This window comes from Cyprinodon tularosa, unplaced genomic scaffold (assembly GCF_016077235.1).
Source record: "Cyprinodon tularosa strain WSP-4 unplaced genomic scaffold, ASM1607723v1 ctg45, whole genome shotgun sequence".
Taxonomy (NCBI): domain Eukaryota; kingdom Metazoa; phylum Chordata; class Actinopteri; order Cyprinodontiformes; family Cyprinodontidae; genus Cyprinodon; species Cyprinodon tularosa.
This window is the reverse complement of record NW_024039174.1, coordinates 1,425,455-1,443,533: the sequence shown is the minus strand read 5'-3', so window position 1 is coordinate 1,443,533 and position 18,079 is coordinate 1,425,455. Positions and strand designations below refer to the sequence as shown.

Here is an 18,079-nt window from a genome sequence, read left to right as displayed (position 1 = left end):
TATTTAAAAGAAAGAAAAAAAAAAGATATCTTAATAAACACACTAACCAAATATCCCAATAATACAACATGGTAGCCATTGCATTTGATCTACTGCAATATTACTGCAAACCTTTTCATCTGATGAATTTATACTCTAATTCAATCATTTAAATATTTAATCATAAATAAATTATTCAAACACAGCTTTCTTTTTCTAATAGTAGTCTGTTTAAATGATTTAACTTTTTAATAGATTGTCGGACTTTTTCCCAAAATGAGAAGCTTTGCCAACAGCATTTGAGATATTGTATTTTGTAAACAAGAGAAAATTACATAGGTCTATTAAACATGTAAATATGTAAGGGGGTCAGTTAAACTTAAACTAAAAACTTTATACCGCTTGTCTTTCATCATTTTATGAAATATATTTGTTATTTAATATTGAAAAAGAAAGAATAAAATACTAAAAGAGTCTAAGAGGATTAAAATATTTACAGTCTGTTTTCAGAGCCCAAATGATAAAAAAACTACACCAAGAGAAGCACCAATATTTCCCCTGAGCACAGATAACTGCAGATGGGTAAACAGCAAATCAAACATGGCCTCCTTTTTTTACATTTATCATAATAAATGCACTTTACTATGCCTCCTCCTTAGGATAGTTTTTGATCTGGGTGAACTTACATAGGGAAGGACTCTCAGAGCTTCCAATTCTAAACATTTAAAACTAACTGAGAAAAACAACATTAGAAATTACAAGATACATTATTCTATGACATGCTGTAGCCTATTTCATGGTTCAGTTAAGAAGCGATTGAGAGGTAGAGCTTCTACAAAGGCACTTTGCCTTATCCTGAGTTTCTACCTAGCATTGCCAGCCGTCCTCAAAATACAGTATTTTCTCATATTTTCCACATTTTAAAAGTGATTTACATCACAAGAAAACCCTTTTTCCTAATTTTCTTCTTTTTTTTATCAGAGCAACTTCATTTCAAGGGGATAACCATATGGATAAATCAAAGCTAAAAGGAGGTGTTCCTGATCTGCCTCAGGCTGCAATTTTACCTTTCATAATTTTACCAAGATAAACAACTAATGGCTGATTGATTCCAAAACTAGTCACAAGTAAGGGTCCTGTAAATGTGGCTGGAATATACATTTGAACAGCTTGAGATCTTGAGAAAAAAGTGATAAACTTGTAAGTTGAAAGGTATAAAATGTGAACAGATTGTCTGGATTTAATTTCACTGATTGAGGTAATTGATAGTTTGCATTTTATATATACATATTGTATTTGTATATGGTGGGGCTTGATAAAATAAAAAAATTCCAATTTGTTAAAGACATTATGATTATTTAGTCACAATTGATTAAAAGTTGTATAGAATTAATATATTTAACATATACTGTATACTGTACATAGACTGTTCCCACCCTGAGCACCTATGCAACAAAGTAAAAAGCTTTTCTGTTTTCTGCTGTCTACTCTTAATTATTATCATTATTATTTATTTAACTGTTTTTATCTTATTTAATTTGATTTAGAACTTTATAATTTGTTTTTACTAACTTTTATGTATAAGCACTTAAATTTGTCTTTGGCCTAAATGTGCTATTAGTAAAAACAAAGCGGTCTTCATGAATCAACTAATCAGTAAATCGAAGCACTAAATGTGTGCTTTTATAATTTACTGTACGCTTGATTATTGTGGATTTTAGACAGTGGATCATCTAATCATACAGATCCAGATAAAGTTCAGCTTCAACTGTTTTAGTTTTATAAATCAGCTGTTTTACACTTCTAAATTCTGCAAATATGTTGAGGGGAAAAAAGAAAAACACTTTTATATTTTAGAGAATTATTCAGTTTTTCAATCTTTTCAAATCAAGCAAATGTATCCTGTTTATCAAAGACAGAAGCCTGAAATGAGAGCCCATTGCACATTAACAAGGTTTGTTTTTGTGAAGCGGGTATGTCTGTGTGCTTTATGTGTGGGAGCGAGGGCATGTATTATTTGAACACTTCTATTTTCGGGCTTTTAGGCACTCCTTATTGAAAACAGCAGCAAAAGTGTCAGTATGGATAACTATAATTACAAGAGATGTTCCATTCAAGATATTCCATTTGAAGAACTGCTTGAAGGCAACACAAAGAAACAAAGACTGCTTTAAGACTGTGTTCCTCTTATTGTCTTTTATCTTGCATTCTTCACACAGTAACCACTATCTTCAACCCTAAGTGATCATAAATTATTATTTGTTTTCATTTCTGGGGATTCTCTCCACTATCTTTGATGATACCATGAAGTTCTGACAATGCACATGGTGAAATGAACAAGCTTCACTGTTCTATTTGCTTCTGCTGAAAAAGTTTTCATAAAGAGCAGTTAGCAAAGATGCTAGGCTAACTTTAGTTAATGTTTTAATACGACTTGTTGATAATTGAGCCTTTTTACATGTTTCAGGGCTGTTCCAGGTAATCTTGTGGGGGAAAAATTATGAAGAAAATTAAAACAATGCATTAAATAGCAATTTATGATCACTTAGGGTCGAAGATAGTGGTTACTGCGTGAATAATGCAAGATAAAAGACATTAAAAACCCTGCAAATGGCTTGCATCATGATTCAGTTTATTAACTAGTGTTTTATCAGCTCTTTATGCTTTCTAGGGATATTTGAGCACAGCAGGTAACAATAAACAGATAATGCGTTTCACTGAAAATGGTCAAATACACTTTGACTCTGGGAAATCCTAACTGAGGTTCATCAACAAATGATAAATTGTTTTTACAATGCATTAATTGATAATTGTTTGTTCTGTTGTACTAAGAAGCGATTTGCAATTGAGGTGGCACATAGGACAGAACTCCAACTACATGTGCAGAACTATCAGGTTTTCCTGAAACACTTTATTTCTACAAGAAGAAGCTGCATGTTTTGTAAACAAATCTGCGCCGCACATTTCTTTTATTTGGTTCTTCAGCCATGATGGTTGTAGTTATTTTTTTTTTTTAACATTATAGACCTTTGTCGGATCATACTTTGGTTTTTGGTGGTCATTTTAGTTAAGTTAAGGGCTCAGTAGTACCTTATTCAAATGCTCCTTTGCTACAGGGGTAGAGGTCAGGATGGAATGCTCATCCATACAGTACATTTAGAGCCACCTCCTCTACCAAGGACTAGAAGCCAATGAATGGTTAGTAAAGAGTAAAACGTCATGCTGATGTACATGTACACATGTGCAGACGAGACAAGGCAGGCGACCAACGGGAATAGCAAATGGAAAAATAAGAAAAATCCTTCCAATCGGAATAAATTTCTTTCCGATCAGACCAATTCTGTGTCCATGTAAACATAGATTCTGACCTGTTATTACGATCCAAACCTATCATCCTTTCTTTATTTTGCTTTAATAACAATGCCTTAATCACAAGGGTGCCTCTTGCATACAGAATCTCCATAGTTTTGCTATATATTTTTACCTTACCTTCACTGTAGATCAGCAGAGATTATAAGAATAAATGTCTGACTTGTTGGTTAACCAACCGTTTCCAACATGCAATGTGTACAACTGACTGTTGTGTAAAGCATCTTGTGGACCATGTTTGTCTTTCAGGAGGGTTTAGTTTGGCTAAAGTCACTATGAAGGGTTCTTATTTTGAAAGAATGCTTATTTTTACAGTGAAGTTGATTTATAAATATCAAGCAGTGGCCATCCAACACAGGGTAAAGTTTTAAAATGAATTCTGAGAAAAACAAATGGAACAATTAATAAAATTGACTTTTGTTCTCAAGCTACATTTACCTTGCAATGTTTTTATGGCCTAAAAAGGATGTAAAAACATTGGGAGATATTTATATATATCTCAGTTACATGTAGGATTTTATTAAGCTGTGGGGTTTTCACAAAATTTTATGTACTGTGTCAGATTGACAACTAAAATTGAACAAGCTCCTCATCTGTTTTACGTCAATGATTGTTTATATATTGTGTACATAAAGTTGTGATCATAAAGTTTGATTTGAAGTCATTTACAAACTCATTTACACATTTGTAAACAAGTTTGTAAATGACTGGTAGAAATCTTGGTCCTCTCTAAAAGTTCTAACTGTAGGAGCATAATAATAAAGAAAACTTTTTAACTCAAGCATTACCTTCAGGCTGGTAACCAGTCTACACTAGGAATGAATTGTTATGTTTGACACAGAGTTGAGTAAAATCATAAATGTCATGGCTATTCATGAACAGAAATCATATATTACTGTGAAAATACGATATCAAAAGGCTGTTTAGACTGTTTAATGAAGGGCAATGTATCCACCTGTTTAATAAAAAGGTAAAACCAGTTCTGTCATAATCTAATGCTATAAGACAAATACAGTTAACAAGGCCTTCAAGAGGGTCAGGGTGAAGTTTAAAAATCCACAAATCCTCTATGAATGCTAAAAATATGGAGACATTTATCATCCCTGGTTTAGTTTGTGCATCAGAACTAATCATGATAAGACATGATTGCACTGTTAAAAAAGTAAATGGCAATTGTTGTTCTAACACACAATTGTATTGTAATCCGACTCAGAAATATAAATTTGACATCTAACAAATAAATACACGTTTGCCCAACTCAAATTCTCAGAAGTTGGTTTAACAAGGAGTTTTAAATCGCCTATACAAGATTTTTTGAGTTCCCTCAACTGTAAACTCATGGGCATGCGCACTGCTTATGTTCATGGACACGCCCACTACGGTACGGGGTTTCCTATCCCTTTCTTCAAGGGCACAGCCTTTTTCCCTCGTGTTTGAGAAGATTGGCGGACATTGTGATTTTATGCATCTGGAGAACCACGGAGGAACGACCCTGGGACCTTACCAGTTTTCCCGGTGAGTGCTGCAAAGTACAGACAGTTAGCGGTTAGCTCCGTGAGTTAGCATTCCCTTGTGGTGTATTGCCACCGAGTTGAAGCATGAGTTCACATGTTTTTCACGTTCTGATGAAAGGAAAAGCAGCGCACGTGCACGTGTATAATGCGCGTGTGCGCGTGCGTGTTTATGCCGCGCATGTGCGGGTGAGTGTTTATGCATAGAGAAAAGAGTGTGCCTGTTATTTTCATTGTACAAATGAAAAGAGACATTAAGTTGAGTGTAATAACTTATTAAATTTCTAAATTGTTTTATGTAGTGCAGTGTTGTTGCACTCAGGCACAGAATATTACAAGACTACATTATTTTACTTTCTTAATCCGATGTGGGTATTTACTGTTATTTACATTATTTACATGTGGATTTTTTGCTTTCATGATTTTATTTGCTTTACAAGAAAAACAGTGACATTAACATTTTATATGTTAACCCTGTAATGCAGCAGTTAATTCGTAATGAGTTAGAAAAGTTACATTACACACTGAAATTTATCATACTTGGAGAGATATAAACTGTACAGTTAAGAACAAGAAGTGAATGGATTTAACTAAGCCCTGTTGTGCTATGCAGGCTGGGTTTTTTGGATACCCTGGATTCTGGATTCTCTCCTTAAATGGAGATGGCGAGCCAACCTGTGTGAACATCTGGATTTGGATTGAAGAGAAGGATTTGGACTGAAGAGGACTTTCTTTTTTTGCATTCATCGTCCTGTCGGAGTGGTAGGACTAAAAAGAAAAACTCAGAGATAAAAAGGGAAAACCTTTTTCTTTTTCCGCTGGGAAACAAGACATTTTATTTCATTTTATTTTTTTTAAAAGGGTGCACCCAATTTAAAGAGACTACAATTGAAAAAAACAAACTGAAGGCCGTCCAAATTTGTAAAACTGTTATTTTTTCATATATGTTAATACACTTACTTCACAAAAAATTACCTGTGTGTTTTCCTCTTACTAAAATGGTGTCTTACTGTTTTTTCCCTCATCATCACTCTTACGAATCTAGAACATTCTGGTCCAGTGTCATGTTACTTTGATCTGTGCAGTTAAGATTATGTTGTTGAACATGGTTTTATACTGTATCTATGCAATGTTTGGCTTGAAGCAATAAAAATGTTGTATTAACATAATTTTTTGTGTGTTGAATGATTGGTAGTGAAGACGATTGGTAGGACTAAAAAAACTGAGTTGATAGAACTCAACTTGCAGATAACACTACAAAATCTGAGTTTGTAGAACTCAAAATCTATATGTCAAACTCATAAAACAAAGTTGATAGAACTCAGAACTTAAAGGTGAAACTCAAAAACCTAAGTTGGTAGAACTCAAAATTTCTATGTAACACTCCAAAAACCTAAGTTGGCAGAACTCAAAAATCTTTGTAAACTCCACCACAGTGAATTTAAGTAAGGAAAACTCAAAAAACCAAATGCATCACGTTGCCTAGAAAATGTAAGTTCTGTCAACCTCTATTTTTTTTTCAGTGTGTGTACAACTTCGAAGACTGGAGTTCTACCTACCCTCAGAACTGATCTCACGGGACCGGACGAGGTCACTCTTGTTGCCCACCAGGATGATGGGGGTTTGTGGCTGGGACTCCCTGAGAAGGAGGCGGAGCTGGGCGGTGCGGTGAAAACTTCGCCTATCAGTCACTGAGAACACCAAGATACACACATCACACTGCAGAGTGGACAGGTCCTAGGGATGGCAAACAAACACACATACATGTATAATGATTGCAGTAATACAGTAGATCAGGTTAGTTCTCACACAATAAGGAGAGATCAAGTTACAGTAGCAAGACAGGTGTGGAATGTCAGGTAGACACTACATGCAACACAAGATCTCTTGCATGTCATAAATAGATAAAAAATATTTTCCCTGAACATTTTTGTTCTCGATGACACTGAAGCTGCTGACATGTTGGCATCAGAGACGTTTTTATCACTGTCCCATGAGGGGACTGTGTGTCTGCTTCACTTTGATTCTCCTGAACCTCTTAGCGCTGGCCGCTAAGAGTCAGTCAGGGCTTCTTGTCACAGAGGCTCAATTAGTAAGAGTGGCTCTGTCACAAACAGCAGCTTGTAGCTGCCTTCAAGTATATCTGTGCTCTCCAGTTTTTCCTTCCTGGTTCAGTCAGCTGAATTTACACTGGACTGATGGAAGTCAATCAGTACAAACTGAGCCATGATGAGATTTGGACATTTGCTCCTGTGTTTGCTAATCTTGGCCAAATATTACGTAAAAAGTCTAAGAAAAAAAAAGGTCATATCCAAAGATAATCTGTAGACAAGCTGATGTCTTACTGACCCGATTGTTCATCCTTGTGCCTAAATTATATTATCTTCTTAATCTGGTGTAGTTCAAAATGTAAGACCAAAGATTAAGTTCGGCAAACTGATATCTCTGTGTTTGCAATTAAATGTAAAGCAATAGTGGATTAAACTATGACCTCATCGTCTTGTCAGCAAAACATTCAATAAAGGTGGATGATGAGGACTAGAGTAGACCAGTCTCATCTAAAAGCAGATGCAAGCGAGCAGCCTCAGTAGGAATACTGTTGCAAGAAAGTAACAGACCAAGACATTAACAGAAGTAGAAGATATTCTTTCTTTAAATATGGATTCAACAACAAGAACATCTTTCACAAAACATGCCAATCTACCACTGATAATATGTTCAGAGCATAATTAGAAATAGATAAATAGTAGTAAATTCTATCTGTAGAAGAGGCTTTGGACTTTCCATGCCAGACTTTACAAAATCATTTATGAGTTTCAAAGGATGTCCCACCATATTTTTTCTTAACCAAATAGAGTAGAGAAGTGTCTGAATTCCTGATCAATGATCATTATTAAGGTATAGATTTAAGAGAGTCAAAACATTTCAACAAAATCCCCAAAACAGTGAAGGAATGATTGCAATATTCACCTCTCCATCTGTTCTTGAGTTCTGCTAGTAACTGGCTTTGGGGAGTCTCCTTATTTTTTTTTCAAAATTGCAAAATAAATAAATACATTTTAAACAGTTTAAAAGTTTCTACTTGGGAAAAACAGTGATTGTGTGATAGTTAAAGAAGCAATATCCACTACACTTATGGTTTTGCTGGTTTTAAAATTACAATATTCCACATAATTAATCAGTCAAAACTAGCTTTTAGCCACTGTCAGTTCTGTATTTCTGTACCCTGTCCAATTAGCCTGAATTAAATGGTGCATGCTGTGTTATTTGAGCTAGAGATGCACCAAGAGGTCAGTAAAAATATTTGAGTGTTTCCAGGTCTTATGAGAAAGCAACTGTTCATTAAAATTGAGTAAGTAAGTAAGTAAGTAAGTAAGTAAGTAAACTTTATATGTATAGCACTTTTCACAGACAAAGTCACAAAGTGCTTCACATGATAACACAAGTAAAAACAGATAAAATGCAATAAAAGCTATAATAAATAAGGGAATAAAACAACAGGCTATGTGCTTTGGAAGGATAGTGAAAACAGGTGTGTGAAAAAAATTGAGCAGATAAGTCTGACTTTCTGGTAGAATCATTCATTTGGGGATACAAGCATGAAATCTGGTGTGATTCTGCAGATAGTGGTGGTGCGAATGGTGGGTCCTGGTATCTAAAAACCCATAGCTCTGGGTTGATGGAACTCATTAGCCGGTAAAGGCACTTTATCAAGCAGAAGGAGAAGACAATGGAATATCAAGTAGAAGTTTGCATGTAATTCACTACCAGGGCACACTTGTGGCACACACAGTTGTACAAATAAGCATGGGGGTCAATATCAGCTAACCTTCAGGTTAAGTATCCCAAATGCTATCTAATGAGCCCCAGAGACATTACATAACTGCACCTGAATTGACAGGTTGTACCAGCGCGGATCAGCCGAGCCACGAATAACCGGGGCATTCAAAGTTATCTGGAAGTGGGAGAATAGTATGAATCTCATTTATTTCATACATCAAAGTGAACAGAAGGTGTTAAAATTATAAATCCTTGGCCTATGTCAATTTGAAGTGTACTCTATCATGGATAGGAAGACTGATGGAAGACTGACTGGAGCAAATTCTGCCTTTGTTAGGAGGACAAAGAAAATAAAGCACTGATTTGACTGCTTGGCTTATTTCAGAAAGCACAGGACTACTCTGGTTACACATCAGGCACAAGCACATCAGGTGACAGAGAGGAAGACCATGCCAAGAGATCCAAAAACTCATACCCTCAAAAACTGAGTTTATTGTGCAAAAAAGTGGATGAAATATCAAATCTAAGAAAAGCAGTGAAAATGCAGCTAAATGAAGATGGTCAACCAATGTGCTGTGTTTTTCATGCCTTGCCTAGGTGGAAGGTTTAAACAGCACAGTAAAAAGAAACCATGGAAAACATGGAATGTCAATTATGAAGCTTCAGCAGTCAGCGGCCATCCAAAGTTGAGGGTCTGATCTACAAGTTTTGGAGCAATATGTTGTTCTCATGTATGACCGGTCCAGTAAAACTAAATTTGTAGATTAGTCTAGGCTTGATCATTTTGCACAGAAGCAAAGGTCACATGACTTAATACCACCAACACAAAGCACACTGAGGGAACACTCCAAACGAGCATCCTATCAGGTAGGACATATTTGGGTTGCATGTAATTCACTACCAGGGCACACTTGTGGCACACACAGTTGTACAAATAAGCATGGGGGTCAATATCAGCTAACCTTCAGGTTAAGTATCCCAAATGCTATCTAATGAGCCCCAGAGACATTACATAACTGCACCTGAATTGACAGGTTGTACCAGCGCGGATCAGCCGAGCCACGAATAACCGGGGCATTCAAAGTTATCTGGAAGTGGGAGAATAGTATGAATCTCATTTATTTCATACATCAAAGTGAACAGAAGGTGTTAAAATTATAAATCCTTGGCCTATGTCAATTTGAAGTGTACTCTATCATGGATAGGAAGACTGATGGAAGACTGACTGGAGCAAATTCTGCCTTTGTTAGGAGGACAAAGAAAATAAAGCACTGATTTGACTGCTTGGCTTATTTCAGAAAGCACAGGACTACTCTGGTTACACATCAGGCACAAGCACATCAGGTGACAGAGAGGAAGACCATGCCAAGAGATCCAAAAACTCATACCCTCAAAAACTGAGTTTATTGTGCAAAAAAGTGGATGAAATATCAAATCTAAGAAAAGCAGTGAAAATGCAGCTAAATGAAGATGGTCAACCAATGTGCTGTGTTTTTCATGCCTTGCCTAGGTGGAAGGTTTAAACAGCACAGTAAAAAGAAACCATGGAAAACATGGAATGTCAATTATGAAGCTTCAGCAGTCAGCGGCCATCCAAAGTTGAGGGTCTGATCTACAAGTTTTGGAGCAATATGTTGTTCTCATGTATGACCGGTCCAGTAAAACTAAATTTGTAGATTAGTCTAGGCTTGATCATTTTGCACAGAAGCAAAGGTCACATGACTTAATACCACCAACACAAAGCACACTGAGGGAACACTCCAAACGAGCATCCTATCAGGTAGGACATATTTGGGGACAATGTGTCATCCCTCAGCTAGAAGTTCAGGGTCCATCCAAGTGGGGGTGGTCGAAGGAAGATGACAGCACATAATGTTGAAAAAATAACATGTGATTTAATATTTGGTGACAAGCATCTAATTTTTCTGAGAGTTGGAATTTGCTGGACTAAGGGTGATGAAAGGACCCTTTGTTTCATGTCTAAAGGAAGATAGACATCATTTTCTGTTTATGTTTAAAGAGAATGGACTGTTCATGAACTCAGATAACATCATGTACATATTGAAAATGAGTTAATCAAATGTGATTTTAAACTCAGTTTAGTTGTCGGTGAAAAAAAGGAGTCGAATATAACATTAAGCTTCTAATTCAAGCACATGTAGGTCAATAATTCAAACCTTGGCATACATAGCATGTAAAAATGTCATTTGACAGCCATTTTGAAAAATGGTCACGTTTTTCTAAGCTAAGAGAGGAAAATACCTACCCCTGTCATATTCAATGGAGTAATAACAAAGACAAGTATAATCTTTCTCAATAAGAACCACTTTGGACATTTCCAATAACAATACCTTGACAAATATGGTCAATTTAAGGGTCATTTGGTGGCCATCTTGGAAATTGGCCATCAATTTCATTGGCTAGCCCTTTTTTCTTAAAATTTTATATAAAATGAACATTTGAGCAACTTTCCATGCTTCTATCATCAAAATGAACTAATGTTTGCATTATCTGCTCCACTAGTAGGGAAAAAATTACTTTGGGAGGAAAACTCAATATTACCATTTTCAGAATCCTAAATGTGTTTTGATCAACTCAAAGGAAGCAAAGAAATGTAAGGTTATGAAGGCAGCAAGAGAGAGAGAGAGGAGAGAAAGAGAGAGCAGTGCTTTCAGCAAACAATAGGGAGCTGGACATGGTAAGGGAACCCTTTGTTTTATCCTTTTGAGCCTTCAGCTTTTATCTATAATGAATAAACAAGAACTGGACGTTTTCCCAGTCTTTTTCAAATCTTAGAGTTAAAGAATGGATCTGTAGTGTCAAGAAAACGTGCAAATACTGTTGCTTTAGTAATGCTGTACTAACAGTGCAAGACCCTCTAATGACTAATATAGGCTCCTAAAGAAAAAATAAAAAAACATTTTGTTTTTATCTAAATAAAACATTATTTCACCGCTCACAGATAACGTGCTTCTCTTTTTTAATAATTAATAATTGATAGCTCATGACAAGAGGGCTAGAAAAAAAGATTTTTAATGTGCTTACATGCCTTTTTGTTCTTGTTTTGTTTTATAGTGAAGAGAAATGTCTTTACTGAGATGCTATTAAAGCTCAAACAGTAAGGATTATTGTGAACCTATATTTAAATCTTTCTAATGCGTTGTCTATACCTGCTAAAAATCCTCACCAATGTTTCTCATCAGCAAAGTAAAATTGATTTCAAGACAAAATAAGGCTCAGGAGCCATAAACACTTCTGTGTGCATCAATACAAAGGCATGTTATTTCCAACAGATAACCCAGTCGGTCTGCTAAAGGTCTGAACACTACATCACAAGTCTTTTTAAATATGCATGTGAGGAAGCAAGGTCTCTACAAATTCACTACACCCAGGCTCTGAGTGTGTATGTGTGCATGCCCTTGTCCTGGCGTTGACTCTAACCATGGAGCAGAAAATTCACGGAGAGCCTCTGCACTCAGTCTGTTTGACAGAGCGCAGGAAATAGGCGGGGAGATGAGAAGACAGGAGGAGAGTGAGCTACCGGCCACCTGTCACCCTCTGAGAGGGAGGACAAGGAGGAGCGATGGAAATAAGAAAGCACAGAGGGGGGATTGAAGGAAACACAAATCATTGCAAACAAACGAGAAAATACATCAATTAGGATCATGATGGAGCGCTCCAGGAGAAATGCTGCCACCAAGTTAATATGTCTCTGTATTTATCGCAGGCAGAGCAACTCAGGACAGAGCAGACTTGTGCTCCATTTCTACTTCTTTTTTCTCTCCATTAAGCAGCTCCTCTCGGCTCACGGCGAGCAGGCCATCTGTCAATACGCACTCCTCCAATGGACATACTCACACAGAGTGACACACCAACACAAAACTGGGCCTACACAGATTAATTTAAATCATCTGTAAATACAGCAAGTCCTTGCTGAGCAATTAGAAGATTAACTTTGAAATGTTTTAATAAGGAAGGACTTTACACTGATTAGGGACATGCTAATTCAGATTTAATGCACAACAGTCTTTATCGTCCTACAGTTCCTGAATACTGAAGTGGCTAAATAATTCTTAGAAGTAGATAAATAAAACTTGGAAATGTTATTCATTTAGATTCGTTTACTACGTCCATTTTCTAGTCACGTCTGGATACTTATATTTCATTTAGCCTTTGATTTAGTCTTGAATAAACAGTTTTCAGACACAAGGGTGCACTGCTTAAGATGGTGCCTTGAATCTGACTGATTTCAGGTCAGACTGCTGTAATATAAAAAAGCGTCTTTATAGGTGTGGGATATGAAATCTAAATAATTGGTAGCCCTCATTTTTTTAACATCAAATGACAACTATTCTCGATAAGAAAATAAATAAATTGGATACAGCACAATATTTGTAGGTATTAACCATCTCGAATTTATGTATTTTTTTTATCTTTGTTTTCTCAGGTTTGTTATTACTATGTGTTAGCTGACTAGTTCTATTCGTCCAACTTTATGTCAGTCCCCCCTAAGTCCACCAAGAGTGGAGTAAAGGTTTGGATTTTAGGAAAAGACTGCTATTTGTCAAAAAGATTTTAAAATATTTTGGTCTGAAATGATTTCCACTTGTAGATATCAGGTTGTAATATTTGTTAGGAACTATCAGGTTTGTGGGAGTTTGAAATAAAAATAAAACCATCAGATTTTTCATTGTGGTGAATCAGGTATTGTTTAATTTAATCCTTTTTGGGAGTCTCATTCATCCTAATCTTTAATAGGCTGTTTTATCTCTCAAAATCGGAAAGGACTCAGAGTTACACTAATGTAATTGCAATTGGCGCCAAAGAAAAGTTATAACCTTTTCCCTTTTCTTTAAAACAATAAAAGGAGTGTATCTGTTGTATTAAACACTCCTACCACTTATTAAATGTAACTGAGTCTTTCAAAAAAAAAACATCAATAATATACATTTATTTTAGATTATCGTTTTCCACAGTGGATTAAAAGGAACATAAATATAAAATGTTACTTTGGAAATAATATATATATAAAGAAATGCCTTAATTCTTTAATTTTTTTTAATCTCTAGTTCTTCTTTATGCTGTTTAAAGCAGGCCAAAAAAGAAAAAACAAATCAGCAAAAGCAACTAAAAGAAGGGTAAGATAAAAAAAAAAAAACATGGGTTTATGGTGGGAAAGTCCTTTCCACTTTATTTAGTTTCATCATAGATAACAGCGGTCAGAAACAATGGGCCCTGTAAATTATTGAGGATCAGACGTATGTTAAAATTCATCTTCAGAAGCTGCCTTTACATTTCCCTTTAAAGCGAAGGAAGCGCCATTTTAGGAATCTGTCTCCATGACACCACAACTGAATTCCCACAACTTTTAACTAAATCAGACACAGGCATCAAGGCCAGCAAAGGTCCATCTGTTTAGCAAAATACAGGTGCTGGTCATAAAATTAGAATATCATGAAAAAGTAGATTGATTTCAGTAATTCCATTTAAAAAGTGAAACTTGTATATTATATTCATACATTACATACAAACTCATATATTTCAGATGTTTATTTTGTTTAATTTTGATGATTACAAATGACAACAAATGAAAATCTCAAATTCATCATATCAGAAAATTAGAATATTGTGAAAAGGTTCAAAATTGATGGCCCCTGGTGCCACACTCTAATCAGCTAATTAACTCAAACCACCTGCAAAAGCCTTTAAATGGTCTTTCAGTCTAGTTCTATAGGCTACACAATCATGGGGAAGACTGCTGACTTGACAGTTGTCCAAAAGACGACCATCGACACCTTGCACAAGGAGGGCAAGACACAAAAGGTCATCGCTAAAGAGGCTGGCTGTTCACAGAGTTCAGTGTCCAAGCACATTAATAGAGAGGCGAAGGGAAGGAAAAGATGTGGTCGAAAAAAGTGTACAAGCAAGAGAGATAACCGCACCCTGGAGAGGATTGTGAAACAAAACCCATTCAAAAATGTGGGGGAGATTCACAAAGAGTGGACTGCAGCTGGAGTGAGTGCTTCAAGAACCACCACACACAGACGTATGAAAGACATGGGTTTCTGCTGTCGCATTCCTTGTGTCAAGCCACTCTTGAACCACAGACAGCGTCAGAAGCGTCTTGCCTGGGCTAAAGAGAAACAGGACTGGACTGCTGGTGAGTGGTCCAAAGTCATGTTCTCTGATGAAAGTAAATTTTGCATTTCCTTTGGAAATCAAGGTCCCAGAGTCTGGAGGAAAAGAAGAGAGGCACTTCATCCACGTTGCTTGAAGTCCAGTGTAAAGTTTCCACAGTCAGCGATGGTTTGGGGTGCCATGTCATCTGCTGGTGTTGGTCCATTGTGTTTTCTGAGGTCCAGGGTCAACGCAGCCACATACCAGGAAGTTTTAGAGCACTTCATGCTTCCTGCAGCTGACCAACTTTTTGGAGATGCAGATTTCATTTTCCAACAGGACTTGGCACCTGCACACAGTGCCAAAGCTACCAGTACCTGGTTGAAGGACCATGGTATCCCTGTTCTTAATTGGCCAGCAAACTCTCCTGACCTTAACCCCATAGAAAATCTATGGGGTATTGTGAAGAAGAAGATGCAATACACCAGACCCAACAATTCAGAAGAGCTAAAAGCCACTATTAGAGCAACCTGGGCTATCATAACACCTGAGCAGTGCCACAGACTGATCGACTCCATGCCACGCCGCATTGCTGCAGTAATACAGGCCAAATGAGGCCCAACTAAATACTGAGTGCTGTACATGCTCATACTTTTCATGTTCATACTTTTCAGTTGGCCAACATTTCTATAAATCCTTTGTTTTTATTGGTCTTCAGTAATATTCTAATTTTCTGATATGATGAATTCGAGATTTTCATTTGTTGTCATTTGTAATCATCAAAATTAAACAAAATAAACATCTGAAATATATGAGTTTGTATGTAATGTATGAATATAATATACAAGTTTCACTTTTTAAATGGAATTACTGACATCAATCTACTTTTTCATGATATTCTAATTTTATGACCAGCACCTGTATATCACTGGCAAAAGCACTTCGTATAATCCTTGGGAAAAAAATAGTCAACCCATTTATTGCAGTCCAGCTACTCCACAGCAATGCTAAGAATGTTATACTGTAAAGAAGTAACACTTTCTGAGTATTTTGCAGCTGTAATAAAGACAAAATTACAACAGCATATGGACAAGTGTCCACAATACTTTGTCAAGTGGACTCATAGTGAATATTTAAGATCAGCAATCTCCATCTGTAGGCACTCAAAATCACCTCTTTATTGAAAATTAGAATGGCTTTAAATTGTGCAGATGATTGCTGATTTGGGCCCTATCCCAAAATAACTCCCACCATCTGTTCCATGCTTTTGCTCATCACTTATCTATTCCACATACGGCAGGGATTTAGAATACTTGTCTCCACTTTTCTTTTTCCTCAATCAGAAAAACAAAACAAAAACAAACATCTGCAGCTGAATGAAAAGGATGCTTTCAATCAATTTCACCAAAGTTAAAGAAAAAGTAAAAGCAACTATAAAGCTGAGAAAAAATTACTTTCCTTTTTCCAAAGAAACATAAGTAACTTTTTTTTCCAAAAGGAGGACATCAAGGCTTGCGGGGTAAATCTTCTACTGTTTCTGCTGATGTCAAAAGATTGCCAATTTGCTGAGCTTGGTCCACCCCTAGCAACTTCAGCTCAGATGCAGAATAGTTGAAGCAAAAAAAAATGTCATAAAACCGTAGGCCAATCCTGCAGCTTTGGCTTTCCAAATTGGATTGTACAAATTTGACATGCATGGGAGTCTTGCAAGGAAAATACTAAGTGGAAACTTTTGACTTATATACAAAATCTGGGGGGAATACAACTTAAAAAATGAATAAGGCAAAAGCTGATGTTTTCGTTGAGAAAAGTACAACCACAAACATGAATGCACTAAAGTTTTTTTAGACCAACACAATGTAGTTTAGAATTTTAAAGGGAAAACTGGCCTGCCTGTTATGTTCTTTGGTGTATAATATTTTAAAGGTTTACTAATGTTCTCCAGCAATCCGTTGAAGCCTTACAGAAAAAATTTATTTATATTTAGAAATACAAATGATTTTAATGTAAAATAAGTTTATTTTTAAATTCCCTTGAATGGGAAGACGCAGATTGAAAAAGGATGAATTCATTTTCTTTTTTTAATTCCAATAAAACACAATAACATGTTAAACATTTTGTTCACATTGCACTGCTTATCGTTAGTATTTCATATATCATATATCAATATAGTTTCCAAAAATCATTGCTACAACTAGATAGGATGTTTAGTGTATCATCTCACATGCTCAACACTTCCAAAACAAGACATCCTCCGATAACGGAGTTAAAGGAACCAGGGGATTTTTATTTAAGCAACTGCAGGTAAAAATCAACAAAAACCCTCAATAACCCATTTAGAATATTTCTTTCCAACAATGTAAACTTCAAATAAAAAACAAACTAACATTTCATTCCTTTATTGTTTCAAATTATTCTTTTAAAATAAGGGTCTATTTTAAGTAATGAAACTGCATTATCGTTGCATCTTTGAGATAAACAGCTGGTTCTCATCAGCATATTCTCTGACATTAAAGCAAATTATTACTGTGTCCCATGATGTTTTCATATGACTGCATTTCTCACTTACATTAGCATGTACCTAGAAAAACACTTAGCTGCTGGAGTCCAGCACAACACTGGCGACCATTAACATTAAGGAGAATGAATCACTGTTGAGACACAATTTGCATAACATACTGGGGCCGTAATAGCGCTCAAACTATTATTCTGTCTGATTGTGGGGAAAAAAACAACAAACATTAGAGCACAATTTGACCCTTTTTGGAAGAGTGCCTGCGCGTGCATGTGTCATATGCATCTGCCATTATACAACATACTCCTCTCTGCCTGGGAAACGGAGCCAAACTGATTACAATCCATTGGCTTTTAAGCTGTTTGCTTTGGAAAACAAGATATATGAGTAAAGCAGTTTAGGGCCTTTACATGGAAACAAAAGGTCAAACACATCCCCACCTCCCTGCACAAACATGAGTTTGCGTACATCGATTAATACTACCATTTCGTTTTATCAAAGGCAAACATGTGCACTTTGCACAAGTCTGCTTCTTTGTCTTGTGATCTATTTGTAAGTCCGACTGGCTGTCAGAGCAGAATGAGAGACCAAACAGATCAATAAAGACACAGGGTGATAAATGAATGGATTCCAAAAGGACAGGAAAATGAAGCAGACAGAAAGAAAGATAAGAGAGAGAAAATGGAAAAGAAATATAAAGAGGAGGCAGCGAACTTCGCTACGTGGCACAGACAGAACCTGATGACAAAATGACAAAGCTCTGTGTGGATGGAGAGCTGAGCTTGCACTTTTCATCTTTCTTTTTGCT

General features: G+C 36.2%; 1 protein-coding gene across 1 annotated transcript in view; it reads right to left on the bottom strand.

Annotated features, from left to right (window-relative positions):
- The window catches only part of rem2 (RAS (RAD and GEM)-like GTP binding 2), a 60,097-nt gene that overhangs the window by 16,192 nt on the left and 25,826 nt on the right, over nucleotides 1-18,079 (bottom strand). Inside the window, exon 4 of the mRNA XM_038300552.1 lies at nucleotides 6,419-6,596. Coding sequence (XP_038156480.1) covers nucleotides 6,419-6,596 — 178 coding nt within the window. The remainder of the gene's footprint in view (nucleotides 1-6,418; nucleotides 6,597-18,079) is intronic.